Source organism: Rhincodon typus, chromosome 5 (genome assembly GCF_021869965.1).
Source record: "Rhincodon typus isolate 14 chromosome 5, sRhiTyp1.1, whole genome shotgun sequence".
Lineage (NCBI taxonomy): Eukaryota > Metazoa > Chordata > Chondrichthyes > Orectolobiformes > Rhincodontidae > Rhincodon > Rhincodon typus.
In genome coordinates this window covers 94,418,102-94,444,595 of record NC_063336.1, presented here as the reverse complement: position 1 = coordinate 94,444,595, position 26,494 = coordinate 94,418,102, and the positions used below count along the sequence as shown (strand labels likewise).

At 39.0% G+C, this 26,494-nt stretch overlaps 1 protein-coding gene across 1 annotated transcript in view; it reads left to right on the top strand.

Moving 5' to 3' along the window:
• agpat5 (1-acylglycerol-3-phosphate O-acyltransferase 5 (lysophosphatidic acid acyltransferase, epsilon)) overlaps nt 1–26,494 on the top strand; it is a 96,476-nt gene that overhangs the window by 32,218 nt on the left and 37,764 nt on the right. The window contains exons 4-6 of the mRNA XM_048596759.1: nt 4,382–4,471; nt 10,968–11,058; nt 22,601–22,762. Of these exons, the coding sequence (XP_048452716.1) occupies nt 4,382–4,471; nt 10,968–11,058; nt 22,601–22,762 (343 nt within the window). The remainder of the gene's footprint in view (nt 1–4,381; nt 4,472–10,967; nt 11,059–22,600; nt 22,763–26,494) is intronic.

The following is a 26,494-nucleotide window of genomic DNA, read 5'->3' as shown; positions in this document are numbered from 1 at the left end:
AGGTGAGTTATGTGCCATAGAACTCATAACCACTGACTTGCTCTGGCAGCCTCAATATTTAAATATATGATCCAGTTCAGTTTCTAGTTAATGGTAACCCACAAGATGTGGATATTTGGAGATTCAGTAATGGTAATGCCGTTGATTATATCAATTGATTAATGGTCCATTAATACAAATGTCATGGGCTGGTGATTGAATTCTCCTTTGTTAGAGATTGTCATTGCCTTGCACATATATGATATGAATGTTACTTGCTGTTTATCAGCCCAAGCTTGAATATTGACCAGGTCTTATGTTTGGACGCAGACTGCTTCAGAATCTCAGGGGTCACAAATGGTGCTGAACATAATGATGAAATCAACAGCAAAAATCCCAATTTCTGATTTCATGTTGAAGCATCTTAAGATGACGCATGACTGAGATCGTTGACACCCAGCAACCCTTACCATCTTCCTTTGTGCCAAGTTTGACTCCAGCCACTGGCATGTTTGTCCCTGATTCCCATTGATAATTTCCACCTTGAATTAATGTTTCCCCAAATTTCCCCACCACCAGATCGATTGCCCTTTTGTTGACATGTTTGTCTATCTGTGCAGTGTGCCACTTCTCATACTGTCATGAGCAGGTACACCTGTGACAATTAGACTTATCTTTGTGTTTGTTATATTGCCACCAGCCACAGTCTTAATTTAGCAGATATCTCCTTCTGGAGATGCCAACTTGGTGGGTAGCCAGCCCACTCATTGAAGTCTGTCATCCAAATTATTTTCTGTGTCCTCTGAGCCACTCTGTGCTTTTTCATCATGAAAGACGACTGCTTCCCTAGCTGATTCGGATCCGTTGTCAATATATAAACAACTGTGCAGCATCTCTTATGATCTTGCTCTTTGCAGTGCAGCGGCACATACCTAGAAATGATGGAGGGGTATGAAGCATTTGCTAAAATGTGTGACAAAGCATCAGATTGTGTGAATCTGTTGCTTGATTTGATTGTGGGACAGTTCTCAGAAATCTGCCACAGTCCTCGGATGAGGAAGGTCAATTGGGCTAGGTGTGTTTGTTGATTTCAGGTGATGTGTCCAGGTTTAATTATGTACTCGGCAATAGTTTGGTCCAACTGAATGGTTTAACAAGCCATTTCAGAGGCCAGTTAGGAATCAGCAGATTTGTGTTATTGGTTCTCAGATCAAAGTAAGGATGACAGATCCCTTTCTCTCAAGGGAATCAGTGAACCAGATGATTCTTTATGACGGCCCACAGTTTCATTGTCACTGACTGGTGGCTTTCTATTCTAGATTTATCAAATTAAATTTTTTCCAGATCATTCATCAGAGCCTCCGAATCACTAGCACTGTAACACAAACACCATGATACTATTCCACTTATATGACATAACTGGAATTCTCACACTTTGTTTGCCTTCCTTATGGAGCTTTAGTACACATACTTAAAATCCATCATCATCTGACTTGCATATGCTTGCCATATCCTATGTACCATGTCACTCTCTTCTCTACTGCTTCATCTGGGTTTCCCCCCCTCCAGTTTAATTAACTTAATCCACCCTCCACAGCTCCAGTTAACCTCAGTAGTCCTAACTGTGGTGAGATGCAACCTGTATGTTAGGTACAGGGCTAATCTTTTCTAGAATGGGACTCAATGCCTCAGGAATCTGAAGCCTTTCCATCTGCACCATGTTTTAAGCTACATACTAACTTCCTATATATTATTATTCCAATGCAAGCTATCATGTGACACTAGGAGTAATGGCTACATTTTTATATCCTACTCTTCAACTTTCTCTCTAGATAGTTACACTTTGTCTGTAGAACTCCAACTCTTTATCCACCTATATTGTTGATTCCAATATGGGTCCACCCTCCCAACTGTTCTTTTTATCCCTGCAAACTGTTCTGCACATTTGAGTGATACTCTGAACTCTGACACCATGGAAGCAACATGTCAGACAGGACTCATGTAATCTGAACGGGAATAATCTTAGTAAGGTTCCATATGTAAAATATATAAAATACCTGTATGCCTTCAGTATTTCTCAAAGCAAGTTAGATAAATTTTTCATCCAAATCTTATAAAGATTAATGGCAAAATTTTTAATTGACCTAAGTTTTTGGGAATAACTTTTCTAAATTTCCACTTCCCTTTGAGCATTGAAGTGCTTAATTTAAGCCCTGAATGGCCTGCTTTAACTTTCGTGTTATATCTCTTTGTTCTGGTCTTCTGTCTCTTGCATTCAGACTAACTTACTGGGATCAAATCAATCTTAATCACATCAAATCTTAATTGTGTTCAATAATTCAAATAAATCACCCCTCAATCTTCTGTATTTTAAGGCAATACAAGTCATTTCAATACAATTTAAACATTTTAACCAGGTATCGTTTGAGGGCAGTGAATGCTTTCTGAGAGGAAATGATCATAACTGAATGCAGTGCTTTTTTTGTTTGCTTTTTATTTATTTAAGGGGATGTGAGCATCGCTGGCTGGCCAGCATTTATTGTCCGTCCCTAGTTGCCCTTGAGAAGGTGGTGGAGATCTGACTACTTGAACTGATGTAGTCCATCTGCTGTGAGTTGAGCCACAAAGCCATTAGGGAGGGAATTCCAGGATTTTGAGCCAGCAACAGTGAAGGAACAGCAATATATTTCCAAGTCAGGATGGTGACTGGCTTGGAGGGGAACTTGAAGGTGGTGGTATTCCCATATACCTGCTGCCCTTGTCCTTCTAGATGGAAGTGGTCATGGGTTTAGAAGGTGCTGTCTGAGGATCTTTGGTGAATTTCTGCAGTGCATCTTGTAGATAGTCCACACTGTTGTGACTGAGCGTTGGAGTGGGGGGAGTGGATGCTTGTCGATGTAGTGCCAATCAAGCGGGCTGCTTTGTCCTGGATGGTGTCAAGTTTCTTGAGTGTTGTTGGTGCTGTACTCATCCAGGTAAGTGGAGAGTATTCCATTACACTTCTGACTTGTGCCTTGTAGACGATGGACAAGGTTTCGGGAGTCAGGAGATGAGTTACTCGCCGCAGGATTCCTAGCCTTTGACCTGCTTTTGTAGCCACTGCATTTATGTGGTGAGTCCAGTTGAGTTTCTGATCAATGATAGCTCCCAGGATGATGTTAGTGTAGGATTCAGTGATGGTGATACCACTGAATGTCAAGGGGCATGAGTGTCTAAACTGTAATCTGGAGTAGCAAGACTGGTGTTCCATGAATTGCAGAAATTCTTTAGGATCTGTAAACAAAAAAAACACTTTTTGAAAGTATCCAGCATGGTAGTCACGATTGATGAACCCCCATGCAAACTCTTACAGTCCACGAGCCAAATATATAATCAGCTCAACAAGGTATTTTTCCCCCCAGTTATAATGTCATAGAATCACGGATGGTTGCAGCACAGAAGAGGTTGTTTGGTCCGTGCTGTTCATACTGGCCCTCTGAAAGAACAATTCACCTTGTGCCACTCTCAGGTCTTTTCCCCGTATGTCATTTTTTCTTCCAAAGCAAACATAGATTCCTACAAGTTACGTTTTTGTGCAACAAATTCAGGAAGTAGTCATTTGACGAATAAAACCCCTTATGGTGGAGGCCTTTAAGCAATTCCATCATACGTCAGTGACTTATAGGATTTTAAGGCTGCAATGTTGGGAGCAAATTTCATTTGTGTATTTGATAGATGGACATTGTTGAACAATTATGTATTGTGTAAGATTTTTGATAAGACCAAACTGAAAAAATACCAATTGTGGCCTGCTTCACATGACATACCTACCATGTACTGATTTTTCAGTGTGATTTCATTCTACAAAATACTGGAGAGCATCCAGGTCCTTAATTTATACAAATAAAAGTAGAAGTGTGAGCAAGTGAGACTAGCAGCTGCAGTCACAGTTTGAGTAAAACGATGGAAGTTTTCAGTTTTTTCTATCTGTATTCAGTCCTATTAATTGGAATCTTGATAAGACCTTAACCAATTATCTTGAGGTGGGAATTATTTAAGGTTTGTGACGGAGAATAATAACCTACTTGACATAGTGTTTTCATGCTATGCAAATATGAAACATTTTGAATATAGGTTCTAAAGCGAATTCCTAAGTTTACAATTGAACTGGAGACCTGTACACACTTTTTTTAATGCCTCTTGTGCACCTTCGACATGACATAAAGGACTATAAATTGTAATTATGGGTTTGTCCATTGTGGATATGCAGGACTGGTAAAGTTTAACCATAGATAGTTATGACTTTGAAAGCTAGCAATGATAATATCAATTGTGCAGTTTACATTGTATTTTTAAAATTTCTCTGATGAAACCCAGTGAACTTTGTAGTAAGATGTCATTCATAATATCATCTATATTTTAGCATGGAGGAATATATGTCAAGCGAAGTGCCAAATTCAATGAAAAAGCAATGGCTGATAAACTTGAGCAACAGATAAAAGTGGGCACTCCGGTAAGTATTGCAATATTGTTTACATTTGATGGCAACATTGGATAAACATTGCTTAAAGTTTAATTTTGTTTTTCTATTTTTGTAAACTCTACCCTAATGGCTATTGGTTTGAATTACACTTTATTTTGATATGGTTGCTCCATTGGTTTATGACCTGATTTCAGAACCAAGTTTGTTTGGAATTTTCAAAATATTTACACAGTTGCTAAGAATTTCTTTTGTGAACTATATATTGTCTGTGTATGCAGTACGTAACACAGCAGAACGAGGAGAAACTTAATTCTGTCATATGGGTACAGGTTTGATGCTCTTTCCAAGAATCAGAAGACTTGTAAGTTGTAATATTTTTGCGGATCAAATGCAATTATTATTCCACCCCTGTTTGAGGTACTGAAGCAATAAAAAGAAAGAATTTGACCAGAATTGTTTGTGTTCAAGACCATTAGACTGCTTAAAGATCATGAAACTTTCCTCATTAATGGATTCAGTTTGATGCTAGATGTGGGCACTTTACTGTATTTTAAACATGGTGTGTTGCCAACCTATCAGTATAAAGTTAGTTTTATCTTTGAATGAGAGGTTATAGCATTCAAAAAAATCTTTACGATGAGGTTTCTGATGTATTTTCTTGTTTGCCTTCGGTGTGACCATCACCATCATTTGTCATGTTTAGTATTGTTCCAGTGGATATGTCGGACTGCTGAGCCAATCTGTACCCAGAAGGTTCTGGCATAAATAGGACAGGAGATTGCAAAAGAGAAGCTAAAACAGGAAAATGAGAACCAAAGAATGGTAGGGATGGCTCAGAGAGAAAAAAAATACTTCGGAGTACACCAGCAATCAAGACTAAGTAGCGATTCTGTATCTTAATGCACGTGCACTGAAAAAGCAAACAAAATGATATTGAATGTTGTGCATATTGAAGTAAATAAATACATTTTGATAGCCCTGGCTTCAGGGTGACAAGGATTCAGTCCTGAATTTTGAGGGGTATACGACATAAAGAAAAATAGGAAGTTAGGTAAATGTGGAGGTATAGGTATGTTAATTAAGGATGACATTTTGTGCCATTGTTAAAAGTGACCTTTGTTCAGGAGATCAGGATGAAGAATTGGTTTGGGTGGAAATGAGGAATAATATGGGAAAGAAGTCACTATTGAGAGTGATTAATGGGCCCCTAACAATAACAACAATGCTGGACAAAATATACAAAAATAAATATCAGGTGCTTGTGATAAAGGGGCGGCAGTAATCATGGATGAGTTTAATCTGCATAAAATGGAACAATCAGATTGGCAGTGGTATCCTGGATGAGGAGTTCATAGAAAAGCTCAGCAGGTCTGGCAGCATTTGTGAAGAAATGTCAGAGTTAACGTTTCGGGCCACTGGAATTTTCTTCACAGATGCTGCCAGACCTGCTGAGCTTTCCCAGCAACTTCTGTCTTTATTCCTGATTTACAGCACTTTGCAGTTTTTTTGGTTTTTGTTGAGGATTTCATAGAATGCTTTCAGGAGAGTTGCTTTGGGTTTCTTTGGAATTGATCAAAGAGGAAGCTGTGTTACACTTGGTATTGTGCAATATGACAGTATTAATTAATGATCTACGGTTTAAGATACCTCTAGGCTTCAGCAATCCATGTATGTTTGAATTTTACATACAGTTTGAAAGGAAGAAGATTGGATTGAAGACTACTGTTTTAAACCTAAGTAAGGGCAACTATGTGGGCGTGAAAGCTGAGCTAGCTAAAATAAACTGGCATATTAGGCTCGGAGATAGATCAATAGAAATCCAGTGGCAGACATTTAAGGGGATGTTTCAGAATATTCAGATTAAATATATCCTTACTATAAAGAAAAATTATAAAGTGAGTCGTCCATGTTTAATGTCAAACTTAATGAAAATGTCTAGAATTATGCAAAGTTAAATAGCAAGTCAGATAATTAATCACAGCATGAAGAACTGCAAAGAATGACTGAAAAGTTAACCAGGAGAAAGAAATTAGGTTGAGAGTAAGTTAGCCAGGAACGTAAAAGTAGATAGCAAGAGTTTCTACAAGTGTTTAAAAAGGAAAAGAGTAAGTAAAGTGAGTGGTGGTCTTCCAGATGGTGCGAATAAGCAGTTAATGATAAGAAAATGGAAGAGAAATTAATAAAATTTTGCTTTTGTCTTCACTGTGAGCATAGAGAAAACATTCCAGTAATAGCTGGAAAACAGGAAGTGGAAGGGACAAAGGAACTTCGTGAAATTTTAGCCACAAGGGAAGTGGTACTAAGTAAACTGATCGGCCTGTAGGCTCACATCTCTGGGTATAGATGAACTTCATCCTACGGTTGTAAAAGAGGTTTGCTATTGAGGTAGTAGACTCTTTAATTGTAATTTTCCAATTCCCCTTGATTCTGAAAGCTATTCCATTGGACTCAAAAGTAACAAATATAACCGCTTTATTCAAGAAGTGAGGGAGACAGAAAATAGAAGATTATAGGTCAGTAATTTTGACATCTGTCATAGGGAATGTGTTACAATTGATCATTAGAGGTCATAGCTGTGCACTAAGAAAATCTCAAGGTAATTGGGAAGAGTCGGTATGATTTTGTCAAAGAGAAGTCAGTTTTAACCAACTCATTGGAGCTCTTTGGAGAAGTAATATGTGCTACTGATGAAGCAGTGTCTATACATGTATTTGCGCTAGATTTCCCAAAAGCATTTGATAAGGTGCTACATCATGTTATTGTAGAAAATAAAAGCTCATGATGAAGGCGTAACATACTGGTTTTGACAGAAGATTGGCTGGCTGACAGAAACACACAATAGGTATAAATTGATCTATGATTGTCAGGTTGGGGCAAATGGAATGTCACAGGAGTCTGTGCTGGGCCTCAACTATTTAAAACTTACATCAGTAACTTTGGAGTAAAGGCAACAAGATAGCTGAATTTGCACATGATGACAAGATGGGTAGTAAAGTATGTTGTGAAGATGACTTGAATTGCAGACAGGTTTAAATAAGCCGAGTGAGTGGGCAAAGATGGAATATGATGTGGGAAAATGCCAAATTATTTACTTGGCAAGAAGAATAAAAGCAGAATATTACTGCTTAAACAGAGAACAGCTGCAGAATTCCAGTGTGCAGTGGGGTTTGGGGTTCTAGTACATAAGACACAAAACGTTGCAATACAAAATCAAGTTTTACAGGATGCTATTCTGCATTATGATGAGAACTGAACATACAAATATACTATGCTTCAGTTGTGCGGGACATTGTTTAGATCGCATCTCCAAATACTGTGAAGTTTTGGTTTCCTTATTTAAGGAAATATGTAAATGCATTGGAAGTAGTTTAGAAAAGATTCAATAATTTGATACCTGCAATGAGCAGGATATCTTATGAAGGTTTGATAGACTGGCTTGGTACCACTGCTTTTGAGTAAATTTGAAGAGTGACTTTCTTGAACTACTTAAGATCATGAATGTTCTTGACAAGGTGGATGTGGAAAAGTCAGTCCAGAATTAAGAAGTGCTGTTTTAAAATTTGGAGTTATTCTTTCAGGGCAGAGATGTTAAGCAATTTGTCCTCTGAGGGTTGTATAACTTTGGAACATTACCTCAGAAGACAGTGGAGGTAATTGAATATTTTTAAGACAGAGGTGAATAGATTCATGTTAAACGGGATGATTAAAAACTGTCTGTTTAGACGGGCGTTTGGAACTTGAAGCACAACAGATCAACTGTGTCCTTAGTGAATGTTGTGTCCTTGTACTCCTATTTTATGTTCATACAGTTAGGGTCCAGAAACAGATGTGACTGCTCATTAAGCAGTGATTGCCATTAACTAGATTTTCCCTTTACTATTTCATCTCTATATTGCTACAAGTTTATTGAACGTGTAAAATGGAAATGGTTCAACAACTACAAAGCAGCTAGAATCATCTGAATGAAAAAGACAAACGACTCTGTAACCAAATAAAAGTAAAATACTGAGAGTGCTGGACATTCGAAATAAAAACAGAAACTGCTCGGAAAGCTGAGTCTAGCACCACTAGTAGCGAGAAAAACGGAGTTATTCCAAATCCGGTATGACTTCTTCAGAACCGCTCTGAAGCGGTCATATCAGATTTGATACATTAACTCTGTTTCTCTCTCTACAGATACTTCCAGACATCCTGAGCTTCTCCAGCATTTTCTGTTTTCCACTTTTAAATCAATTTTGAAATCTCTGATAACAATTAAAACATGATGGAATGAGATACCATAGTTGTAATAGTTACTTTTCAATCCAAGGAGTTTGGCATTGATTGACATTTATTAGATAGTTAAAGATGGGCTTAGACTTGAAATAACTTGGTTTACTTTTCTCTGGCAAGATTACTTTATATATGTTGTGCAGTTACAAATACATCGTGCCATTCAATGCACCTGGCTCAAGCAAGATGCCACTTGTGCAAAGAAACTTCTCAATTTCTGCATTGTGCATGCATCTTCCCCTTACCTGCAATTGTTGTGATATTTGCTCATAATTAATGGTGAGTGCAATTAGCCTCCCATTATTTTGACAGCAATTGCTGTGCTTTTTGTATATCCAAAAGTTGTAATTGGTGTAATATGACTAAGGATTCAAAAGAAGTCCTAAATCACAAGAGTGAAACTTGAAAATTGTTCCCATGTGTGTTTTTTTTTCACGTTTTTCTTCAAAAGGTGTCTTGGCTGTTGTCAGCATGAATGCTGCACATAGTTGAACCTCATTGAAGAATAAAAAAGTTGTCACATCATCCACTGAGTTTGCTGCAAGTTAATCTGGAGGGTTCATCTGAAAATAAGTATTGTATACTTTGTTTAAATGTAGCTCACTAGTGCACTGTGAAGCCATTACTCTATTGACCTTTAATTGCTACATTATTGCTGAAAGCGCTATGTGTACCAGAATTCTGACATTCATTGTATAATATTTCCTTTTATTGAAGTAAGCTCAGCATGAGTGTTATTCATAAAATGGATAAAGCAGTCTCTTGACAACCTATTTGCAGCATCTTTGTAACTGCCAATGACTTTTTCCCAGGGTTCTTTCAAAAAATGGGGTTGCTGCACTTGGATTGATATTTTTCCACAAGTAAAGTTTAAAATCACCTTCTGAGGTTGCCCAGCTGCATCATGATTTTTGTCCAAAGCATTTCCTTTCTTTCACACAATAGACTTGAACTGACTGCTTCAATAATATGTATGCTATATTACAGGTCTTATTTTTCTAGTCGGTCATTGTGCATCTCTGACAATCAGAATATGTGGTACCAGTATGGGAAATGGTTGGTTTGTTGAAGTGGAGGGTGTAGAGACGGTTTGCTATTTCACATTGGGTTGCAGCATAAGTCGCAGTAACACTCATCTCGACTAACTGATTATCTCAACCTGCTTATGGGTGGGGGTGCAGGTCTGGACGATGTTTCCACAAGTCTTGGTGTTTTTGTCACTCTAGGTTACTTGAGAAACAAAAAAGAAATGGCTCTCATTTATTTAAGTATTCCAGCAATTGTAAAATGAAAATAGAGGTTTTTGTGAATATTTAATTGGAACTCCTAATTCTGGTTATCCCAATGGAATGGACAGTTCGATTCATGCCCCCAATTCCAATGCTTCTGTAAATTTCCCATTTTATCTGGAGAACAGCAATTAGTGGAGGGAGATGCTTTGTTAATACTTTTGCTTTGTTAATACTGAGTTCTAGTACTGAATTCCATGGAGCAAGTTGAGATTTTGGAGGAACCGTTAGATCTGGAGGTAGCAAAACATGCACATGTTAAATGATCTGAAGTTAGTCCACTGACTGGAATGGTATATATCAACAACTAAATATCTTGTCATTCTCTGATGCCTTTTTCAGGTGTCCGTCACATTTTGAGGTACAAACCTATTGGAATCTCAGTACTTATTGGCAGTCATTGACATCTTCAATATAGCACAGTCTTTTTCTTGCTCCATCTTCCCAAATCTTGCACTTCTCACAGTCTACGCCACCCACCACACCACAAAACAAAAAAAACCTGTATTAATCACTTAAGTATGTAGTATTTCCTGAAAATGAGAGCTATTTCTAAGGGAAAATGGCACTATTATGCAGAAAATATGTATTTTATTGATGTGTAGTAAAATCAGTAACATGCTGGTAAGTCAAGAAATGGAAAAGATAGCAGAATCTGTCCCTCTGTTACCCTTTCTGGACACCTTAAAATCTTGGGATCCAAGTTTGAAAACTAGTCTTTTAGACTAGTGAGGCTTAACCGGCTTTGTTTTATTTGGTTGGAAGGTACTCCAAGTCAATTCACTTCACTTGTACGGGCCTGGTCCAAACTTCCTACATAATTTCAAATGTGAGATTAATAAAAGTTAACTGTTTAACCAGTAGTTGATCACTATGCTTGCAGTATGTTTCTAAAACTGCATGTGAAAGCAACCTAAAATAGTTTTAAATGAGCAAATTATAACAATCTTGTTTTTCCTCTTAAGGCATATCTTGTGATTTTCCCAGAAGGAACCCGTTACAACCCAGATAATCCAGAAGTGATTGCAGCGAGCCAGGCATATGCTCGTAAAGAAGGTGAGATTGCATTGACTTTTTGCTTTTTAAAAGAACAAAAAATGAAACAGCATAGTGCTGTTAACTCTTGGACCTGTGTTCAAATTTAGCCCAGAGGAATGATAGCATACTCCATTGATCATAGGTAATGCTTTTCAAAATTTCTCAGGACAAACTCATTCCTAGTTTCAGCAATGACATTGGTTTCTTGACCTTGACAATTAGATCCTTCTGCTGCAATTCTAAGTCCTTCTGTGGTGACAAGATGATGTCCTTACCCCTCATACTACTTGGGCTACATGATCTTTAGAGTTCTGGGTTGTGACTACAAAGAATCAGATGTGAACCTGCGTAGATCCTCAAAAATGGGTGGAGATATGCAAAAAAGATCATGAAAGAAAATTGGAACTTGAAGTTCCCATGGAGATAGTCTGGATACAAAGAAAAAGGTCTGTAACAAATAACTAAACGCCAATACTTTTCCTTAATGTGAAAGAGGGAATTAGAAAGAGACAGTACAGATTTACAGGCATACCATAAAGGTGATATCTGGTGAAACTACAGCAAACTTACCGGCACCTTATGAACTGGCACTCTTGATAAACTGGCAAAATTATATACCTGAAATATGGGATGTTTGCTGTATTATCATGATCTCTGCAATGTCCGAGTAGTCAGCTGAGGGCGAGAGTGAAAAGGCTTGTGAGAGAGAAAAGTTACAAAATTATTTAAGCAATTTACGTTGTAATAATAATAATGTTTATATCCCCTGCATCACATTTCTATTATTTACTCTGTTTTTACATTAATTATGTGGACCTCTTGATCAACCGGCACATTGCTGGTCCCGTAGATGCCGGCCAATAAAAAGTTTGCTGTAGATCAGTCAAGACTGAGGCATTCAAATGAAGAGACAAAATAGATTATTCCCATTAGTAGATAAATCTAAGTACATGTTCACAAGTTAAATATGTGGACATGAGGTTTCCATTATTCATTCGAAAGCAGCAAACCAGACTTCAAAAACATTGAATTGGATGTGAACCCTGTCCACAAAATTGTCCACAACCCCAGATTTAAATAATGAGTCGGTGAGTTTACACAAATTGCATTCATTCGGAAAGGCTGTTAAAATTAAGCTTTCTTCCCTTAAATGCGCACATACTTCTTTACAAAGCTTTTATCTACCAAATGTAAGGCCAAATGCAGAGCGGCAACGAAAAGAGTGAAGCATTGAAAGAGTTGCCTGTGTGCTGCATTGCAAAAAAAAAAGTGCTGAGAGATGTCTCAGCGCAAGAAGGGGCGGCAGAGATGCATTACAGGCAAATACCTAATTAAGCTATGTGTAACTTAAATTTGATTAATTCACAACTTTAAAATGTGCCAAAAAATAGCCATGCTGATTGAATACTTCAACTTAGATTACATTAACCAAAGTATGGCACCAGAAGTAGTTTGCCCCAAACAGCATATTGGAGTTTATGAAGGAAAGTTACATGGACGCTTTGATCCATGAGGCAGTCATAACCCTTTCAAAATAAAAATGGTACCATGGCTTTGGTCTATGGCCAGGGACAGAAGGATATGATTACAAAGTTGTTCTTGCTTATATGGATGAAGTCAAAGTCTACTGGCAGATGCACATATGGGTCAGGACGCCATCATATGGGAAGGTTTTCATGTAGTAAGAGTGAAAAGGAACAGGGTTGTGATAGGAAACAACATGGAGATGGGGCAATGAATGCTGGCCTAGCCAAATATGCCCACATACCTTGAATGAATAATAAACTAGATCTTCATTTTTCTTTCTTTATGGTTTCCATCACTCCAAGTGTTTCATGACCTATTCTCTGTTAACCTCAATTATTCACATTAATTAACAATTCAGATAGATATAGAATATCATATATTCAAATGTACTGATGACACACAGTTAGGCATCATTGTAGATAGTGTGGATGATAGCATAAAAATGAAAAAAAGAGCTATTGATAGACCAAGTGGCCAAAGGATGGGCATGGTGGCTCAGTCGTTAACACTGCTGCCTCACAGCACCAGGGACCTGGGTTCATTTCCAGCCTCTGGCAACTGTCTGTGTGGAGTTTGCACATTCTCCCTGTGTCTGTGGGTTTCTTCCCACAGTCCAACGGTGTGTAGGTTAAGTGGATTGGCCATGCTAAATTGCCCATAGTGTCCAGGGATGTGTAGGTTAGGTGGATTAGCTATGGGAAATGCAGGGTTACAGGAATAAGGTAGAGGGGTGAGTCTGAGTGGGATGCTGCTTGGAGAGTCAGTGTGGACCCACGAGGCCAATGATCTGTTTCCACACTAGAGATTCTATGAAGTGAATGGGAGAATTCTGGCAGATAGAGTTCAAAGTAAGCAAATATGAGGTTATCCCATTTGGAATCAATGAGGATAGATAAGGGTACTTTCTAAATGGTATGAAGTTAATACAATGGATATCCAAAGAGTCTTGAGGATTCAGGTGCATAGATCTTTAAAACATCACAGACAGGTGCAGAAAATAATCGGGAAGGCTACTGGAATGCTGGCCTTCATATCTAGAGGACTGGCATACAAGGATGCAGGAGTTATGCTGCAGTTACATAAAATCCTAGTTAGACCCCACTTGTAGAACTGTGAGGAGATCTGGGCACCACACTTTTTCGGAAGGATATATTGATATTGGAGGGCGTACAGCATGGGTTTACAAGAATGGTACCTGGACATACCTGGAGAGGTTTCACAATTTAGGCCTGTTTTCAATAGAATTTAGAAGGTTAAGAGGTAAGCTGATTGATTGAAATCTTCAAGACATTAACAGGAAAAGACAGGGTAGATAAACTATTCCCACTTGTTGAGGATTCTAGAACTGAGTGGCATAGTGTGAGAATTAGGGCCAGACAATTGAGGAGAGATGTTAGGAAACACTTCTAGACCCGAAGGTGAAAGATGCTTGGAACTCTTCCATAAACAGCAGGGATGCTGGATCAGTTGTTAATTTTAAATCTGAGATAATTTTTTGTTAAGCAAAGGTAATAAGGGATATTGGCCAAATACAGGTTATATGGAGATAAGCCACAGATCAACCATGATCTCAATGAATGTTGGCACAGGCTTGAGGGGCTGAATGGCCTATTCCTGTTGCTTTGTTCCTAACCTTCTAAGCATTTTATTATTATTTGTTTATTTGGTCTCTAAATACTTTTAATAATTTTTCTGCAGTAATTAGCCTCTGATGCCCCTCTCTTTCACATATTTGTTCAATACCTTTTTAAATATTGTAAGTGGCCATTAAAGCAGAAAATACAAAAATGTAATAAAGTTGTCCTTTAAAATGTTAAATCCCCTTTTCTGGAAATGTACTATTTGTTAGCCATTTTCAACTTGCGTAAATTGCCTTTCACTCTCTAGCTCCTCAACATTCCTTATTTGGAAACATGTTCACCATTGCTATGTTCTAAGAAACCAACTCAAATTTTTCTTGCCTTTTTCCCAGGCTATAACCTCTTTATCCTGATATTGAATTTTCAGTCTGCCCATTTGACATTGCCAATAGCTTTCTGGCACTATTGTCCACTCTAGTCTAGTACTATATTAGAGGGGGCAGTACAGTGGCTCAATAGTTAGCACTGCTTCTCACAATGCTGGGGACCTGGTTTCGACTCCATCCTCGGGCGACTGTCTAGAGTTTGCGCATTCTTCCTATGTCTGGGTGGGTTTCCTCCAGGTACTCCAGTTTCCTCCCACAGTGCAAAGATGTGCAGGTTAGGTAGATTGGCCATGGGAAATGCAGGGTTGCGGGGTGAGGGTAGGGGGCCAGGTCTGGGTGGGATGCTCTTTGAAGGGTTGGTGTGGACTCGATGGGCCAAGTGGCCTGCTTCCACATTGCAGGGCTTCTATCATTCTGGTACCCGTTCTTCACTACAAGCCCTGTTATTTGTGTTAAAAATGAGTTTATTAGTTTGCTGCAGTGCAGGTCAAATCTCAAATCTTTCTGAAAAACTAAGTGAGAGGGTCATGTTATGGACAACATTGCATAAATTTGCGAGACTTAGGGAATACAAAACCAGCAAATATGGCTTTGTTCTACCTTTCTATTGATAAGTGGGAGTCATTATTTTCCATTGGAGATTTATATCGTTATTTGTTGAATGAAGGATGACAAAATAAATCCTGATCGAAGTACTTGTGTGACAGTGAATAGAAGGCTACATAGTTCTTGGAATTTAAACTCCGTTCTATTTTCTTTATATCATTAAGTTTCCAAATTTGCCCTTCGGTTTTATTATGGTGCCATACTTCCCATGTTGATTGAGTGGAGGCAACATTTTTGTTTTGTTGATGATGGAATTTTAATATATTATTTGTCAAATGTTACTGTGGTGATTTTGTACGCTAGAAAGCAAATTGGCCTTGCGTCTAATTGATATTTTGCGTTTTTCAAGTGAGAGTCAAATGGACTGATTTTTTACCCAGTGCCAAGCATCAAATGTACCTTGAGTGAAAACAAAGCACTGCTCATGCTGGAGATCTGAAATAAAAACACCAATTGCTGTACAATGTTCAGCAAGTCTAGTAGCATCTGTGGACAGAGAAACAAATAACATTTTGAGACCAACTCTTCTTCAGAACTGAAGGGAATGGAAAAAGAGATGGTCTTTATGCTGTTGAAAAGTGGAGGATGGAGGAGCAAATGGAATAGAGCAGTGCTAGAGCGTAAGGAATGCTAATGGTAATGGAGAAGAGACATTGATGAAGACATCAAACATACCTTGTTCCACATGCAGTAATGTTATGTATTATCACGTTAAGTAATTTCCACTAATATTTATTTTTTGTGTCGACTAAACCGGTATTTCATAAAGCAAGTCATTCATGATTAGAATTCATTTTGACAGATGGATATCAATATTCTCTTGTTATCTTGAGTTTGGCAAAAGAATATCCTTTTCATACTATTATTAAAAACACTATTCTGCTTCGTAGAAATAGCGTTGGAACAGGGTAATGATTTACTAAAATTTAAGATTTTGAAAGATAGAAAGTTAATGGAGGTCAGGGGTAATGGGTAAACTGTGGCAGCAAATGATAGAATATGGACAACAGAGTTTTTGGTGAGCTGGTCTTTACGCACATTTAGAGGCCAGTTAGGAAAGCAGTAGAATACCTATGTTCAGTGTTGATGGGTTGATCATCAGCAGATGTACCATTATACATGACAGAGAGAGGTATCAGGGGCAAATTTTTCTGATGGAGCAAATGCGCAGTTGGGAGTTGAACTCAAGGTCCCATGAGATGGTGAGATTGCTTGTATTTGGTTCAACCTGTGCTGTGCATTGTGCTCGGGGAGAAGAGTCAGTAGCAAAAGTCTAGACTTCACGGCTGGGGTCAAAAGGTCACATGACAGTTCAGGCTTTGCTTCCACTGGCTAATCTGATTGAGAAACCATGAGATCCTCTTCTCTTTGGGGTGCAGTAAATGCTTGGTCTTTGGCAGCCCTGTCTTCACAAGCAGTGGAGACATTTCAGTGATATGCTTACCAATTTGTGCTGCTCAATCTAATCCAGATGGAGTATCCATCCAAGCGAAACCTTTGAGCTTGTTCCCAATGCATCAGCAAAGCTTGTGGGTTTAGTGGTTTCATTCTCGGAGGTAGAATTGAGCATCAGCAGTGCTTGCCTCCTCTGAGCAAAGTTTGCTGGATGCCACCATTGCTTGCACAGAGAGGGTACTTAATTGTGCAAAAAAGATAAAAGTTAGTGTAGATTAAGAGTGTGTTGGTACTGTTGGCATTGAGAGAACAGCACCGTATGGCACAATGAAGTTTCCTGAGTTGGTTTGGCATTGAGGTACCCATGTGTGTGACCATGCTCTTCTCTGGCCGATTTGAAATTTCCTCCTTCAAAGTGGCAAGGAACCTGATGGCTCCCACTCTGCCAGTTTCTGCCACCTCAGCCCAGTTGCAACCTTTCCTGCATGGAGACAAAGAAAGGAATTGTGTACAGTGATGAAGCCAGAGAGTTGATAAAGTGTCCCCAGTGAGTAAATAGGAAGCATACAGAGTGGGACAGTTTAATAATTTGGAGGATGATGTGGATGGAAGCTATTGAATGGATATGATGTAATAATGAAAATTGTAGTTAGAGCCTTGGTGAGATGAGTGTGCAAAAGCAGAGTTGGAACAAAGGGTAGCACTGAGTGTGAAACAACAAAGAGAAGATGGTGACAGTTAACCTTGTGGAACACCGAACATCATTGACCATGTTTCAGCATGGCAGTTTGTTCCATTTAACTTGACAAAGCATTGGCGCTGCCTGCAATTTCTGTCCAGGCTGACTGAGGTGACATGGCATCCCTTGGTGCTCTTCTCTGTCTGCAAAGCAGGACCCTCTCTGTCACCATCTTGGGCAACCACCTAGAAACCGATATCCATTTCAAGCCCACCGACTCCCACAGCTACCGAGAATACACCTCCTCCCACCCACCTTCCTGCAAAAATGCCATCCCCTATTGCCAATTCCTTCACCTCCGCCGCATCTGCTCCCAGGATGAGGCATTCCACTCCCGTACATCTCAGATGTCCTCGTTTTTCAAGGACCGCAACTCCTCCTCCCCCCCCCAAGTGGTCGAGAACACCCTCAACCGTGCCTCCCACATTTCCCGCAACTCATCCCTCACACCCCGTCCCCACAATAACAACCAAAAAAGAATCCCCCTCGTCCTCACGTACCACCCCACCAACCTCCGGATCCAACGCATCATCCTCCGACACTTCCGCCATCTGCAATCCAACCCCACCACCAAAGATATCTTTCCCTCCCCACCCTTATCTGCTTTCCGGAGGGACCACACTCTCCGCGACTCCCTTGTCCGCTCCACACCCCTCCAGCCCCACCACACCCGGCACTTTTCCCTGCAACTGCAGGAAGTGCTACACCTGCCCCCATACCTCCTCCCTCACCCCCATCCCAGGCCCCAAGAAGACTTTCTACATCAAGCAGATGTTCACCTGCACATCTGCCAATGTGGTATACTGCATCTGCTGTACCCGTTGTGGCCTCCTCTACATCGGGGAAACCAAGCGGAGGCTCGGGGACCGCTTTGCAGAACACCTACACTCGGTTCGCAATAAACAACTGCACCTCCCAGTCGCGAACCATTTCAACTCCCCCTCCCATTCCTCAGACGACATGTCCATCCTGGGCCTCCTGCAGTGCCAAAGCGATGCCACCCGAAGGTTGCAGGAACAGCAACTCATATTCCGCTTGGGAACCCTGCAGCCCAATGGTATCAATGTGGATTTCACAAACTTCAACATCTCCCCTCCCCCTACCGCATCCCAAAACCAGCCCAGCTCGTCCCCGCCTCCCTAACCTGTTCTTCCTCCCACCTCAAGCCGCACCCCCATTTCCTACCTACTAACCTCATCCCACCCCCTTGACCTGCCCGTCCTCCCTGGACTGACCTATCCCCTCCCTAACTCCCCACCTACACTCACTTTTACTGGCTCCATCCCCGCCTATTTGACCTGTTTGTTTCCTCTCCACCTATCCTCTCCTCTATCCATCTTCTATCCGCCTCCCCCTCTCTCCCTATTTATTTAAGAACCCCCTTGCCCTCCCCCATTTCTGATGAAGGGTCTAGGCCCGAAACGTCAGCCTTTCTGCTCCTATGATGCTACTTGGCCTGCTGTGTTCATCCAGCTCTGCACCTTGTTGTCTCTACTCACTTTTTGCTCCATTTTCTCACGGTTAGTGGTACAGTACCACAGTCTGAGGGCTAGTTCCTCGCTTACAGTGTAAGTAATGCAGCTGGGATTTAAACTAGCACCATGAACAACAGGATTTTGCAACACTGGTGAGCACTTCCAGCCCTGCATTTGCAAGAGTAGGGCACCCGTTGCATAATTTATGAGGTGGAGAATGGGAGATTGCATGAGAAAAGTTGTTGCAGGCCATGGTGACTGGGTGTCAAGAATCTTACTTGTCAAAACACTTCAACAGCAAATAGGAAAGTTCTACACAGTCTCCATGCACCAATGTCACACCCAGGAGGTAGCAGATAATATACACAGTCCTATATGGAATTTTTTTTCTTTCTAATTCACAAGACACTAGGTGTTTTCAGTTATGGTATTAGCATTGAATGTTTTGGTTTGTAATTGAATTTATTTTTAACAACAGAATTTACGTAATTAACATCTATACCTATTAGAGTTAGCTCCCACAGAAGAGGAGCAGTATTAGCACCAGTGTGATTTTATTCCTTTTTAATCTTTCGTAAGCATAACATGTTAGTTAGACGTTGTTGCCCGTCACTGATTTGTCTTGAAATGAGTGGCTTGTTAGGCCATTTCAAAAGGCAATGAAGAATCATCTAAATTCCTGTAGATCTGGAGTCACATGCAGGCCACTCTAAATAAGGAGGCAGATTTCCTTCCCTCAAAGATGTTAGTTAACCACATTGGTCTTAGACAATCAGTGATAGTTTCATGGTCACTGTTAATGCATGTGCTCGATTGTTTTTGTTTATTCATTGATTTCAAATCCCACCAACTGACATGGTAAGATTTGAATCCATGTTCTTGGAGCATTAACCTGGATCTCTGGATTACACGTCTTGTCACATTATCATCACGTTGTCATCTCCTCTGGACATGACAATGCAGTGCTGGCACCCCATAGACAACATTGTGGTGTTAATACAATTCCAATTTTTTCATATTAGCCATTCAGTCATTTTCTGATTGATGTTATCCAACAATTCTATTACTTTCCTGCCCTTTTCTGTTTGCGTGTATCAAGAGTAGAGTAACTTGATTCTGAGCCATTTGTCGACATAAAAGTGATTTAACTTTTATAGGATTTCTGGTGGATTTATGCTTTATATTGTATAGTATCCCATGCTTTTACTGGCTTCTGAATCTTGGACGTGTAAGTAGTAATTTTTGTAACACTGCCAGTTCTCCTGATGATAATGGATGTTTTACACAGGCTCTGGTTTCAATTGTTGATCACCAACAGTTTTATTGATCAGTTGGTGACACTTGGATTTTCTTGGCTTTAAACCTGTTTAATTCAGTCCAGTTTTCACTGTTTTGTGAATGAACCAACATCAAATGTGAGCCATTGGTTAATGTATAGTCAAAGAACTACAATGAGAAATAAGCTAAAAATAGAGGTTAATAAAGAAAACTATTTCTGCATAACACAATTAAAACACTGAATTCAAAACATTTTAACATCTATTATTATGTTCATGAGTTCCAAGGCTGATTTTGCCAATATCGAGAATAGATCCAAAGGAAGTCTGAGCCAGATGTGTTGGTTGCAAACTTACAACCTCTCTGAACCTGCAGGGACGTGACAGTGACAATAATGATGTGGGAGTAGACGTCAGCCATGCAGCCCATCGAGTCTGTTCCACCATTGAATGAGTTCATGGCTGATCTGATCATCCTCAAATCTGACTTCCTACCCTTTCCTTAAATCCTTGATTTTCTTACTGATAATAATGTTCTGTCTCAGCCTTGACAACCCTCTGAGTGAAATTCCTCCTTGTGTCTATCTTAAATGTGCAACCCTTTATTCTGAGATTATGCCCCTCAGGTCCTAGACTCTTCCATGAATGGAAGGAACTGTCCTGCATCTACCCTGTCAAGTCCTTGAAGAATCTTGTATTTTTCAATATGATCAGCTCATTCTTCTATGATCCAAAGATTAAAAGCCCAAACTAACCAATCTCTCCTCATAAGACAATCCCTCCTGGTACAGACCTCATGAATCTTCTCTTGACTACCTCCAATGCCATCATATCTCTAAGTGCTACGACCTGTCTTCCTAATAGTACTGTGGTGTACCTAGACTCCAAGGACTGTAAGGGTTCAGGAAGGCAGCTCACCATATTCTCCGGGGCAGTTTTGCATATGTGTTTACAGTGATGGCTACATCTCACGAATGAATTTTTAAAAAAAAGTAGAGGGTTTTAAATGAAGGTAACCATGAACCATCAGAAAATATTCAGTGAATATGGGTGTGACACACTGTATCCAAATTACCTGCTCAGCTCCTTTGTGCTGGAATTGAGCACTGTAGTACAATTATACAGTATCTTTGGTGCAAGTTAATAAAATACTATTGGCTCATCTGTGTAAACTTGCCATGTTTAATTAATAGTCCCTGCTTTATTGTGGCCGAGAGTATGATTATGACCAGACAAGGTTCAAATAAGCAATTATTTTGATATATATGCCTCTGCTATATTGCATTGGAAGAAAGTTCATGGGTAAGTTCAAACAAAAAGAACTTTGAAGTAGAAACCTAACATTGTAGTGCATTCTAAAGAAATGTGAAGGAAAAACATTATCATGCCATAGCCATTATTATAACAGTTTTTTGGTGTAAATGGTGTCCTTTAGAGCTTTAGCTTACTTAAGTCTACACTGCCTTAGTGTTATAAATTTTAGATGCTGCCACATTTTCTACATATAGCTATATTGTTGGGATCATCAGTCTGATATGAAATATTATCATCTTTGGAAGGATAAAGCAATGAAACAAGGAAGTTCACAACAATGAACACCTGAAATGTTTGGGTGACATCATTTTAAGTTTTGTAATTTAGCTTGATAAATGATATAAGTGTTTCAAAATATAACTGATAAAGTATAAAGGTGTTTTTTGGAATCCTGATAGATGTAGATTATAGATTCAGTAGCTCACCTCTTAGTGAGATTAGGATGCATCCATGTCATTGGATTGCTATTATATGAATAAAATCACAAAACAACAGCTCTACTCCAAACTTGGCTGCAGCAGGAGATTCCCAGAGGACAACTGAAATGGTTTAGGGACTTCCTTCAAAGGTTTTTTGGGAGTCTTTGGTGTCCCCACCTTCTCAGCCAAAATAGAGTATGTTCATTCGGGAAGGCATCTTGAGAGACTTCATCGGGAACATACAGAGGTGAAGTTGAGTATCTAAGTGCACAAACCTCCTAACATTTTATCTACCAGACCTTTCAAGTAGCAGTATTTTGCAGAATACATTTTGGAGTTGTCAAATATCTCAGAACCCTTCAAGCCAGAGTGAAAGCAAGTCATCTTTGATTCTGAGAGACTCTAAAATGAGATCTCAGCTTATTATTTAATTGATATGTCAAAGCATGTGTCTCCTCAGGAAATGAAATTGAATGTCATATTATGCTTTGACCATGACCATGACAAACAATTGAAATCCTCTGTTTTGCCAACAATATTTCGCAATGTCAGCTGTCAAACAAAACTTTTACACAATTACACAACTTGAAACCGTATCGCCTGTTGTGTTAACTTTTTGCATTTTGCTCTTGGCACATGTCCTAAGGTGGTAATATTTCACATCAATCCCATTATCCTAAAAATAGAATACAATCTGATATTTAGCATAAAATCATCTGCAAATGTAATTGCACAACAGGGATGCTTTAACATTTAATGTTAGCCTTCTTGTATTGTACTTCATCGTTTTAAATTTTTAACATTTTCCTTTACAATTAAGTATTTTTTCTGCTGCCTTCCAGGACTGCCAGCACTAAAACATGCAATGTCACCACGTGTGAAGGCAACGCGAGTAGCTATTAACACCATGAGAGGCCACCTAGATGCCGTGTATGATGTAACTGTTGCATACGAAGGAACGATAAATAATAATGGGTACCGGGCAACAGCTCCATCTATGCCTGGTGAGTATTTCTGTTTTATGAAGCAAGTTATTTACTTGAGTTTGAATTCCTCGTTGAGATATGCCAAGAACATTTTGGATTTTCTGGTTATAGGTAGAATTGACACAATAAAATTGAGAGTATGTACAGCGTATTATATCTCACTGAGAGATAAGATTACTTTCATAAAGATGTTTTTGAACCAGCAGCACCTTATGTTGAAATACGAGGCCAAGTTTCTGACCTTGGATCTTGCATGAACGCACTGTCAGCTGAATTTGAGCCATTTAAATTTTAGGTGCTATAATATGAGTGTATGTCCAAAATTGTTCTTTTGGGTGGTTCATGGTCATCTTTGAAGCAAGATCTTGACAGGGTTAATGCGAAGAGTATGTTTCCTCTTGAGAGAATCTGGAACTCGGAGGCACTATTTAACAAGGGGATTGCCCTTTAAAACCAAGATAAGGCAATATGTTTCTTGGCAAGTTGAGAGTCTTGGAAGCTGTCTTTGAATAAATTTAAGATAGAAATAGATTGATTTTTGTTAAGGAGGAAAGCTTGTCAGAGTTAGACAGGAATGTGGATTTGAGGTTTGTTAGATCAGTCATGCTCCTCTGAAATGGCTCAGCAGGCTTGGAGTGAATGGTCTATTGCTGCTTCTCCTTCATACGTTCGAATATCAAATGAATTCTCAAAATTCTCAATTCATTCTGCATTAATATTGATTATATTGTAGCGGATTTCTCACTTTGACTTTCGATGGGTAATTTGAATACAATGTGAAAAGCCAGTTTTATTTATATTTGGTGAATAGGCATATTAAGTAATTTTCAGTAATTGTGCTTAAAATATTGTTTTAGCAAATCAGCAAAAATTTCTGGCAGTTATCCTTGTGAAAACATTCACAAGGATGATTTTGATATTATCCAATGGATACATTTTAGAGACCAGTGCATAAGCATGAAGAGAAGAGCAGTGAGAAGCCATGTCGAAATCATTAAAGCGGGCAATAGCTTTTCAGTAAGTGTGCATATGTTAGATAACATTGAATTAGTGAAGGAATTTTCTACTTTTTTTTAAATGGAGTAAATTTAGTATATATAGAGACAGCTTGATTATTCCTCCTGCCTTCTAAAGATGTTGTATTGATGGAGCATGGTTTCAAGTATCTCACACCAGTCATCACTATTTCTGTGTAAGCTTTGATTATAAATTTTTGCAGGCTATTTAACGGGGTTTGGTTCCATCCAGACATACTTGGGGGTTTTGCTTGCAGATCAAGTATAGGATTCCTGGCCAATTTCTTTACCCTTCTGTAATTCAGAAGTACTAAAGCTGCATGAAGAGTACTTAGTCAATGAAGTAAAGCTAATATACTGTGGTTGCTGGAAACCTGAAATACAAGCACTTCCTGCTATTCAGACAGTTAATACTGACTAGGATCTTCATTGATTTTAGTGCTAAGCAGTCATGATCTTAATGTGCTTAGCTGCTTGGGTATGGAGCTGGCATGATTTTTACGAAAGCTGGTTTCAACTCAATGCAAAAGAAAGGCTTGCATTTATATGATGCCTGTTATGACTTTAGGATATGCTAAAACTCGTTAGTATGATAAAAAATAAAAGGCTGTGAATGCTGGAAAATTCAGTCCTGTAGGAGGCTCGTGCTGAACTCCTGTAATGTTGACTCTGATTCTCTAACCACAGGTGCTGCCAGACCTGCTGAGTTTCTCCAGCATTCTGTGTTTATTCCAAATCCCCTAACAGCCAGTTAAGTATTTCTGAGTTTAAGTTGCTGTTGTAAGCAAGCTCCCAAAAGCAACAATGTGATCAAGGCTGGCTAATGCTCTTCCACAGATGTTGATGGAATGATAAATATTGACCAAAGTACTGGAGAGGACTTCCCTGGTTTTTTTTTTAATGTTCTTTTAAGACCCCTTGAGAGAGCAGACAGTGTTCTAATTTAATATCTTATCTGCAAGATGTCACTATCACAATACTCCCTCAGTACTGAACTGGAGTGTCAGTTTATATTTTTGTGCTCGTGTTTCTGGAGTGCAAAATTATCTCGTGACCTTATAACTCCGTCTACTGACAGCTGACAGTGTTGTAAATGCAGTTGATTTTAGGGTTACGAGCTCCTTTCATGTTGCATAATGTGCAACAATAATTACCTGTTTTAGGGAATTCTAGCAAAGGTACCATTTCAAGATATTTTGATAAATTAGGTCGTTAGAAGGAGTAGGAATGGTAGAAAAGTCAATAATAAAAATAGAAGTTGCTGGAAAAGCTCAGCAGGTCTGGCAGCATCTGTGCAGAAAAAAGTCAGTTAATGTTTCGTGTATGGTGATCCTTTCTCAGAACTGATGGTAGCTGGGGAAACATCGGTTTATGTGCAAAAAATAGAGAACTCCATCAGTTCTGAAGAAGAGTCACTAGACTCGAAACATTAACTCTGATCTCTTCTTGTTCATAGATGCTGTTAGATCTGCTGAGCTTTTCCAGCAACTTCTGTTTTTGTTCGTGATTTACAGTATCAGCAGCTCTTTCGGTTTTTATTTAGAAAAGTCAATATCGTGGTCATTGTTTTGGTGTAAAATATGAGGGAAATTTTTAAACAAAAGATGGGAAAAGCCAGTAGTTATCCCTGATTTATGACACATTAACCAGGTTTTATTGTGAGCCGCATGTTTCCTGTGTTTCAGTAGCAAGCCATAAATAACGGAGGCTCTTTTTTATGTTGAGAAGAAATTTACCACCTGAATACTAAAAGACCAAATTGTGCCTCACTACCACATAGATAAGGTTAGTACTTTATTTTCCTGCTCCCTAAGAATGCAAGATTTCTTTGGAGCTAGTTTGGATATTGTACTCTTAATGTCAACAGTAAATGCAACTAGTTCAAGATTTTCTGTGCAGAGAGAAAGATAGATGAGAAGAAAAATTAAATTCTTGAGTAAGTTTTAGCAGTGCTTTGGACAAAGTTACCTATATGGATGCAATTATACTAGATGATCATGATGTAGGATTGACTTGAATACATTTGTATTTGTCTGCTCTGCTTACATGTTTGTTGTGCTAAACTTTGAATAAGGCTACCTTCTTGTTGAATTTCTCTTCATGCTCCTGAGGATTTCAGTTTCATGTGCGCAGCAATGTAATGTTTGTAAATTGCTTTATAAGTAGCACTGACCCTTGCTTGCAAATGTAAATGTAGGACTTTTAAAAGGGCAAATACAACAGTTGTAATATTTGCTGAGACTTTAGTACTTTTTGAATCCATTTTTTTGTCATTGGATACACCCAATCGATTTGTTAGAATTATTATTGTCAGTTTCTGATCAGGCAGGATATACGTGGAAGGCCTAGCATTAGATGTGTTTTATTTTACTTTTCTTGGGTCCATTTTACATTATCTCATTTCTTTTGAGCTTTCATTGCTCTGTTATGAAAATAAAGCATGATTCTGTCATGTCAACTATAGTATATTTCTTTAACTTCTTCTGGATTCACGGGTGTGAGCATTGCTGTCTTGGCCAGCATTTTATTGTCCATTCCTAATTGCTGTTGAAATGATGGTGAGCTGCCACTTTAAATGTAGTTGAGAAGCAAATTAGACTGTTTCAGAAAGCTGCTATGAGCCTGCAGCTACACTACTCTGGCTCTGGAATCAAATGTGGGCCAGATGATTGGGACTGACAGATTTCCTTCCTCAAAGAAACCACAAATATATAACCAGGTTTGGCCTAGAGCC